The 9,697-nt window shown below is 36.4% G+C and overlaps 1 protein-coding gene across 4 annotated transcripts in view; it reads left to right on the top strand.

Moving 5' to 3' along the window:
* LOC123541879 (uncharacterized) overlaps positions 1-9,697 on the top strand; it is a 40,184-nt gene continuing 30,487 nt past the window's right edge. For 2 of the 4 annotated variants that reach the window (XM_053532035.1, XM_053532036.1), the window contains exons 1-2: positions 2-404; positions 8,008-9,264. In XM_053532035.1, coding sequence (XP_053388010.1) covers positions 8,028-9,264 — 1,237 coding nt within the window. In that variant the 5' untranslated portion in view covers positions 2-404; positions 8,008-8,027. Of the gene's footprint in view, positions 405-8,007; positions 9,265-9,697 lie in introns of all 4 variants that reach the window. The other 2 variants (XM_053532037.1, XM_053532034.1) reach the window with 2 other exon arrangements.

Here is a 9,697-nt window from a genome sequence, read left to right as displayed (position 1 = left end):
TATATAACTGAAATACTGTTAAAAGACAAACAAACTAACAAAAGACATTGCAGATCAATATGTAATGATTAACCCTTTTGCACTCGTACTACAGAATTACAATTACAACGGATATTCTTAATGTTTTATATTAGCCTAGTTTAAGATTATACCTAGTTTTGTATTGGTCATAGTGTTGCGTTTCTCTGAAAAACGTATCCTGAGAAAAAGTAGTCTCTACAAAAATAATTATTGAACTGACGGCCGCCCCTGCGGCGTCGGAGGAACTCCATTCCGCGAAATGGAGTCTTTATTCGTGTTTTGTACACCTTTTCATTATTTCCATCCCCGGAAGTAATGTAATGCACGGAGAAAGGGAAAAATTCTACAAATTCAGAAAAGAAAGGAAATCCAAAAGTTTTTTGGTAAAGTTTATGGGATTTTTCCACTGTTTATGCTGTATATGCTATGTTGATATCAGAGTAGGCCCCTACGTACTCGAAATTCGTACATGGAAATGCTCGCACGGTATTTCGTGCACGGAACTATAACTCGCCAAAGCGGATTCAGTGACCTTGACCCTTTGAGCCAACTGAGTTTTTAAAGTGGAAAGTGTGTTTAGCTTAGTCAGGAATTGATAAATTTAGCCAAACACTTTGCTTATTAATCTAGATTTTCTAATTTCTTTTTATCCAAAATATTAAGGCCTAAAAAAAAATTCTTTGTTTCCGGTAACATGCTAAAAAAAGATTAGGGTAGGTAGGTCGGAAAATTTTTTTTTATTAAGCAGGCTGGTAACATTGACATTGGGCTTTTGACATAAAAACTTACATTTCTTGAAAAATAATGAAGATATTAAATTTCTTTCAAACTTGGTCCATTTATTAAGCATTACTGGTTTCGAAGCAGTTTCCATTATAAAATGAAGGTTTTTAAAATATCTTTTTTCTTGAATGTTTCAGTTCCGTAAAATGCTCCCAAAGAGAACACCTTAGCTCTTCTGCTTTACGAAAACATAAATATCAAGTGTCTAGCGCATGTGATAACACACATATATGACAGAGGGGCTCCAAAAGGGGTAAATAAATAGAGCTGAATCAGTTGACTACAGAAGCAGTTTTGGTCATCAGTTTTTGTTTTAATATTTATGTACATTTTTACAGTGAATACGACTAGAAAAGCACCATCCTTGTTTTTTTTAAAAATCTTTCTGGTGAAATTAATCAATACAATTTTAAGAAGTTTGAAGGTTCAGGTGTTAAATTAGGCTTGTTGAAAATAGGAGATAAAAAAAAAAGCAAAACCTGAGACTCGAACTCGCGATCTCATGCTTGTGAAGCCGATGTTCTACCGATTGAGCTAATCCACCAGTTGACATCAGAGCGACAATTTATATATCTTATATACGCATATACTACGTAAGGGATACAACTGTCACTTTGTATAGAACATAGTATGTGACCAGTTACCCCCCTTGGATAAGAAAATCTGGCAGGGGTAACCTAATCATCTACCGTATTTTCCCGTATTAACGCCCCCGGGGGCGTTACATTTTCGAAAGAGGGGGCGTTTATTTGAGGTAAAAAAAATAAAAAACGAAACTTTTTACAAAACTTAAAAACATCGTTCAAGCTATCTGTAAAGTGTTTCTGTGTTGTTTAATCCCCCAAAACGTAATTATTTGGCATCCAATTTAATGCAGTGTGTCTTTTATGCATTTAAATACGGTACCTCGTGTATTCCATGTCTGGCTTTTTGACACGCTCGCGACACTACACATTACGTCATGACCCAAACAGCTGTGTACTCCGATAAAATTTTCCTTAGTACATGCGGGTAGCTAAAAGCCCAATACACAATGTCAATGGTTTGACACGCTGCTGTGCCTGCTTTTGAATTAAAAGTTCTTAAAACTGCCGAAGAAAAGGGTATATCGTACACACATTGCTGCAAGTTTGTTTAAAGTCGGCAGGAAGCGTGTGCGCGAGTGGTGCAAAAACAAATCAAAAATGTATTTACCGTTTAATTTTCTGTTTGATGATTGGATACGTACCGTACTTAGTACAAATGTTTTGGACTTACGGTACATGGACTGTTTAAAAGTGTGTTTAATTTTCAATACATTGGACTTTTGTACTGTAAATTACTTATTATATGGACTTATAAAAATGAGGTAGGTGATTTTTTTTCCCGTTCTTGTTGACTTCTTTCCCCTCCAAAATGGGCGGGGGGCGTTAATTAGAGGGGGGGCCTTAATTCGGGAAAATACGGTATATTTCATATTGATTTTTGCTTCCTTAATTGTAAAAAAAAGTTATTGCCGATGCACAAAAATGACTCATTTTGTCTTTATTATGTATTTTTGGTAAATCATCTGGTTTCGACTGCCAAAAGGAGGAACATTCAACTTAATTTTGGGATTACGAAGTTATTCTTTGCGTATGCGCATTAGTTGCACGTGAAGTCCCCCATGTGCAGAATGTAAACAAAACAATTATGGAATGAACAATTCGAGTTTTCTTGGAAAGTTTTTACCCTTTGTTACTAAAAATTTCACAGAGCTTTGGATTGCAGGGTAGCAGGGCTTCGGAAATTTGCCGGTTTGTCGGTTTTGGACCGATTTTTGACTTTTCAGATCAATTCGTGAAGTGAAAAAATGAAAAAAATCGGTCCCGTAAAAATGGAGAAAAGTATAAATTTCGGTCTGATATCTCAATACACGATCACCAGTGCCAAGTAGGAAATTGTTGGTCGCACCTTCAGATAATCAATAAACGTGTCAATCGGTCTGATTGTCACTTTGATAATCGGTCCGTAATTAGCGCGTGACGCAATCAGTGCTCGCGCGGCACATCCTTTAATGTTTGCAGACAGCCGACTGCGGCGTATTAAACATTTTTGACTGGTTTCCTAACGTTTCTGACCTAGATCCAAATCATTTCGACGGGGATGATCCACTTCTTTTATTTAGAATCCGACTGATGGTTTATTTCAAAAGGCTATGTTTGATCACGGTAACAAACAAATGATCGCTTCATATAATCAAAGAGCTATAATTGTACATTATAGGTCTTTGATTTAATGAGACATCACACAGAAAACCGATAAAAATAATTTTTATAATTACTTGGTTTGAAAAAATTACATGATTCATTTGTTGGGGCTCCAGTTGAAACAAATGCAGAAAATCGTCTTTGCAACCCGATTACAAAAAAGAAAAAAATGGATGGGCAACCACGAATGATAAAGAAAACCAGAGTGGCACTGTTTATCAAATCGGTCTTTTAAAAAACGTTTCAAAATGAAATTTTGTTTACATCAGAAGAGAACATATAACTTTATAAAATGTAGTTACTTATTGAAGTACAACGTAAGTGAAATGAAATATCCGTGGCCAACCCGCGTGACGTTTTGGTACTATACATGCGGGAAATTCGATCTCAGCGTTCAAATAACGTACACATTCCGTCCGCGGCAGAGTATTCTTTAAATACTGAGGCTGTTTAGCAGAGAATATGTGTCGTGTAACTCACTTTGACGCATTGTATTTTATAGAATTCCAACAAAGAATGAGGAAACATCACAAAGTATCTGCCGTGTATACAGTTTCGAAGTCAAGTGCGTTGGCTTTTAGACTAGTTACGCACACGGTGTCAATGCCTCGTATTATCTTGGAAAAACATCGAAATTTAAACAAAGTAGCGATCACACATAACACTGAATAACTGTCTTATTTCTTTACCCTATCACGTTTTACAAAATATGTAATATTGGGAATGCGGTGGGTGGGGTAGCGCCGATGTCAGGATTTTCGTTTCGGACCGATTGAGTTTTCAAAATTTCTGGAGCCCTGCAGGGTAGCATTATGGAAACAATCTTGACTTCATTGTGAAGAACGTCACGAAACGTAAAATAACGCGTTGACGGATACTACTAGCTGACGGAAACTGCTTCGAAACTAGTACATATGATACAAATTAAAATTTGAGTCATATGTAGCAGCTGCCACATAATAAAGAATACACTGAATGCAATCCTAATGTTGCTTTTTTCGAAAAACTGTTTTTTTCCTTCTTCTCTTCTTTGCTTTTTTGGGATTTTCCAGTCTGGACTCCCCACTTCTGAATCCATGCATGAAGTTGATTTCTAACAGCACTGGAATGATAAACTGTGTTGTGCTTATAATAATTAATGACAGGGCTTTTCATCAGGAAATTGGGAAGAGGCCTTTGCCTTTCAATTTTTGGGAAATTCATGTATACATACCATAGTCTAAATAATGAGACCTCGGGTAGACCGATTTTACATTTTGATATTTTATGTTGTTTGCCTAGAGATCTCAGAGGCGGATATTGAAAAGTCAAAAATATATAATGATATTCAACTCTCAAGTACAATTATTTGGACTATGCATACCATAGATGTAATTGCTCATTTTGGGAAAAAAGTATCATATTGAAACGGGGCCTTTTTTCTTTCTGCAAAAGAGGTATAACAGGTAACAGAAGACACAATGTGGTAGTTTCCTAATCACATTTGAGCTCTGATAATTGCTTCTTATTTGTGAAATAAATTTCCCCCTCCTCCCTCAAACCCCTCCCCCCTCCACAAAAAAAACAACACATTTTTTTTTTTACATTTTGGGATTGAAGTTCCTCTGCCACAGTTGGGAAAACTGACCTTACAAACACTTTTCAATTTTGAATGGAAAAGTTAGTAAAAACAACTAATTCTTAATTGTTTTTTCATAACATATAATTAATCAGTAAGCCTTTTCTTAAATATTTCTTATTTTGTTATAGTACAATCTTGAGGCCAGCACCTTTAAAGTAAAATAAAATTGGATATATCTATAAGAAGAACAAGAAAAATTACAAATGCCTCATTTAAATTTTGATGTCATAAATAAGCTGCATGAAGTCTGGTTCAGCATTAATTTATTGTCTTTAATCAACATGTTTTGAAATGCATGTTAGTTAGAATGAAAATAAACAGTCCTTGTGGTTTATTGTGTGATTTACCATGCTTCATTGTTCAGAGGCTCAGGCATTTAACTGCTCAGTGTTATGCCTCTTGTTATTTTAGCCACGCCATGAGAAAACAAACATAGTGCATCAGAGCTCCAGATAAGCTTTTGGTGCAATTGGGTATTTACCCATCACTTTATGTCTGAATTGGGTACTTGAAATCTGAATTGGGTAAAAATAATATCATTACCCAGCCTTTTTAGAAGTAATTGGGTATTTGCTAATTTAAAAACTGTTCACTTATTTCACACAAACAGTTGAGTATTTTTTGGTTACAGTATCATCATGATCATTAACCAGGATTGACCTAACTACATGAGTAGTTTAATAGCACCCTTCAATGATTAATACAAAAATGTGTTTAAAACTGTAATGAAATGTGATTAATTAAAACAGTACAAGTCAGATGTCTTTTAAAATGTTTTTACATGCCTGTAATCAATGTAAAAATGTGTATTTTAATTCATAGTACCAAAGATATTTTTTCTCTAATCATTTAATGTATTCTGAGATAATTTGTTCCATACCAGTTGTTTTCTTTTTCACTTTTAATGAAGTCAATTCATCAATATCTCAAAATGTGTTCACTACAATATGTGTTCTTCCATAAGATTTCGTCCAGTATCGGTGACACTACATCGTCACAAAGACTTTAAGAGATAATTGTCACAGTTGAACAGCAAAATATCCCACTAATTTGTTTGTTAGTGCTGCAACAATGTTTTTTCTGCTCTCTTTTAAATTTTATCAGTGTAGAGAAAATTGTTTACAAAGCGTCCAAATAACACCAATCAGCCGATTGAAGGGTCCTGTGATTTTTCCGAATAACAACCTGTTTTGCGGTACCGTAGAACCAGTCAGTTGTCTAGCATTAAAGTCTCATACCCATTCTAGTAATAAGGAAAATGCGATATGCCAGCGATTTATTATGAATTGGGTATTAGGAATTTTAATTGCGTTTTAGTACGCACACCATGAATTAAATCAGGTTTTCTGCAATTTTAATTGCGTAAATACGCAAATACGCAGCTTATCTGGAGCTCTGGTGCATTTGCGACCAGCCACTGTGACCTGTACGAATGCGCAGGCTGGTCTGGATCCATGCTGGTCGCAAACACAGTATGTTGGTTTTCTCATGGCGTGGCTCATTTAAATCCTTTGTATCTGAATAATGAACTAAGTACTGTGAATAAGGTGAAAAACAATATGAAAACATTAATTGAGCCACGCCATGAGAAAATCAACATAGTGGGTTTGCAACCAGCTTGGATCCAGACCAGCCTGCGCATCCACACAGTCTGGTTAGGATCCATACTGTTCACTAACAGTTTCTCTTATGGCAATAGACTGAAAGCGAACAGCATGGATCCTGACCAGACTGCGCGGATGCGCAGGCTGGTCTGGATCCATGCTGGTCGCAAACCAACTATGTTGGTTTTCCCATGGCGCGGCACAATTATTTAATTGTTTTCCACTAGTATGTTAATTTGGAGTTAAAATGTGTATGTGAAAATTTTTATTTTGAATTTTTTAGCTACGTCAAGATATTTTAAGCTTTGTGGTTTGTCTGGCTACAAAAATTTCATGCATGACTTAACCACAAAATGTATATTCTGGAGTGGAGGTTACATTAAATTATTGACTTTGGGGTCACTATTGACTTTGGGTTCACTCTATTAAAGGTCAAGGTCACAGGGGCTTGAACATGGAAACCATTTCCAGACAGTAACTTGGGAACTACTTGACCCAGAATGTTGAAATTTCATAGGATGATTGGACATGCAGAGTAGAGGATCCCTATTGATTTAATAGAAAGGTCAAGGTCACAGGGGCCATAACATGGAAAACCATTTCTGATCAATGACTTGAGAACCACTTGATCCAGAATGTTGAAACTTTTTAGGATGATTTGACTTGCAGAAAAAATGAGCCGTATTTATTTTGGGTCACTTTATCAAAGGTCAAGGACACAGGGGCCTGAACGTGGAAAACTATTTAAAGTCAGTGACTTGAGAACCACTTGACCCAGAATGTTAAATGAAACTTTATAGGATGCTTGGAAATTTGGAGTAGTTTACCCATATTGATATTGGGGTCACTCTATTAAAGGTCACAGCAGACAGCAATTGGAAATCCATTTCCAGTCAATATCTTGAGATGTTGAACCATTTTACATAGAACCTTCAAACTTCATAGGGTTATATGACTTACAGAGTAGATGACTCCTAATGTTTTTAGGTCACTCCATCAAAGGTCAAGGTCACAGGAGCTGAACATAGAAAACTTTCTGATCAATAACTTGAGAACCACTTGTCCCAGAATGTTGAAACTTAATAGGATGATTGGATATGCATAGTAGATTACCCTTACTGATTTTTGGGTCACTTGATCAAAGTTCAAGGTCACAGGGGCCTGAACATGGAAAACCATTTCCAGTTCATAACTTGAGAACCACTTGGCCAAGAATGTTGAAATTTAGAGGGATGATTGGATGTGTCAAGTAGATGATCCTTATTGCAGCCAACCATTAGTGTGTCTGTGACATTCGCCTTTTGTCCCCTATTGACTTGCCAATACGACTATGCATTGTGGGAGACTTATGCTTTACTACGAAAGCATCCTCTAGTTTCATTTACCTTTAGCCTGCTAAATTTCTAAAATGGACTGGTCCATCGTTCAATTTGGGCAGTACCATTTACCAGTTGAAGGGGTGTTTTCTGAAAATTTACTGACTGAATAGCGAACAGTGCAGATATGTTCAGACTGCACGGATGTGCAGGCTGATCTTGGTCTGCACTGTTCGCAATGACAGAATCAAATGCTGCCAGCAGGCTAAAGGTTAACTTTTGTTTTAATTTCATGTCATTTCAATAGTGATAACCAAGTTTTATTTTAGTTTAACCTGAGCAACCTGATATTTACCAGTTATATTTCACTGTTATAGTTCAGTAATTCTCTGAAAAATTTATCAAAAAATATAGATATTTTCTTTTTTCTGCAGGACTCTGTAGTAAAGGAGACATGGATAGTGTGAGAAGCAGTGCTGGACATGGTTTGTCCACAGGGCAGTTAGGAACTATGGATCGAAATAGAAACTTCACACAAAATCTCAACCAGTGCAGTATAAATAGTACCATCTACAGATCTACGCAAGGACAAAGCCAGTTCCTTGTTAATACAGTATACACATCTATGCAAGGACAAAACCTGTACTACAGTAACAATACCAATTCCACATCTAGACAAGACTGTAACAACAACAGTCAGTTCAGTGACTTTCAGAGAAGGGTAATGGATAAAGTGAAAAATAAAACTTCCCTTGTTAGGCAGGTGTGTGACCGTTCAAGAGGGCCTGGGGTGTTACGAAGGGTAGTCCAAAAGTGTAAAAAGAAACTGATAGTACCAGAGTCTAAACAGAAACTGAACGTACCAGATTGTCAACAGAGTCAGAAAGTTCCAGATTGTCAGCAGAGTCAGAAAGTCCCAGATTGTCAACAGAGTCTGAAAGGCCCAGATAGTAAACAGAGTCTGAAAGGCCCAGATAGTAAACAGAGTCTGGAAGTCCAAGATAGTAAACAGAGTCTGAAAGTCCAAGATTGTCAACAGAGTCTGAAAGTCCCAGAGTGTAAACAGAGTCTGGAAGTCCAAGAGTGTAAACAGAGTCTGGAAGTCCAAGATAGTAAACAGAGTCTGAAAGTCCAAGATTGTCAACAGAGTCTGAAAGTCCAAGATTGTCAACAGAGTCTGAAAGTCCCAGAGTGTAAACAGAGTCTGGAAGTCCAAGAGTGTAAACAGAGTCTGGAAGTCCAAGATTGTCAACAGAGTCTGAAAGTCCCAGAGTGTAAACAGAGTCTGGAAGTCCAAGATAGTAAACAGAGTCTGAAAGTCCCAGAGTGTAAACCAAATCCGGTTGCTCCACTGTGTAAACAGAATTTGGTTGCTCAAGTGTGTAAAAGGAATCTGATTCCTGCAACAAGTGAACAAATGCAATTAGTTGAATCAGTTTCAGACACAAGAATTGTTAATATTAAAAGAAATGTACATTGCTTAGATATTAATAACAATATTATTACAAAAGACGAAGAACCTGGTAAAAGAACTTTGGAACTCGATAAACGTACTGTGGAACCTGACTCAGACTTAAATAGTGGAGAGGAAAAAGAAAGAAAGAAAGTTACTGAAGATGACAATGCGGAAGCTGGAGTAAAAGAAACAACATCTCCAAATGAAGACCAGTCCATAGATGATCATTCAGAAGGTTAGATATTCTGTGATTACTCTACATTTAAGGGTTTTAACATTTCCCATAAAATATAAATATATGATTGTGTACATACATTGTACTTGGGGGGTGGGGGGGGGGGGGGGGGCAAAGTCATAGTTTTGACTTATTATCCATTTTTGCAAGGAGTTATTTTATGTTTGTCTGCACATGTACAATGATTACACATTGGAATTTGGCTGAATTCTGGATTTTATCACTCGTGCTGTAGAAGTTTTGAAAAGTTTTACAAAGAGTATACCATGATTACACAATTTTTACAAGGATAAAAGTCTCAGTCTGCTTTATTTAAAATTAGACGAAATGTTTGGAGGGTAGAAATGTATTAATAATTGGACTTTGTTTGCATTGTAAAAATATATTGATGATTTAAATTGGACATATTATACGAATATATCTTACAACAGAT

The sequence above is a fragment of the Mercenaria mercenaria genome, chromosome 19, assembly GCF_021730395.1.
Source record: "Mercenaria mercenaria strain notata chromosome 19, MADL_Memer_1, whole genome shotgun sequence".
NCBI classification, from domain to species: Eukaryota; Metazoa; Mollusca; class Bivalvia; order Venerida; family Veneridae; genus Mercenaria; species Mercenaria mercenaria.
This window is presented reverse-complemented; position numbering and strand designations above follow the sequence as displayed.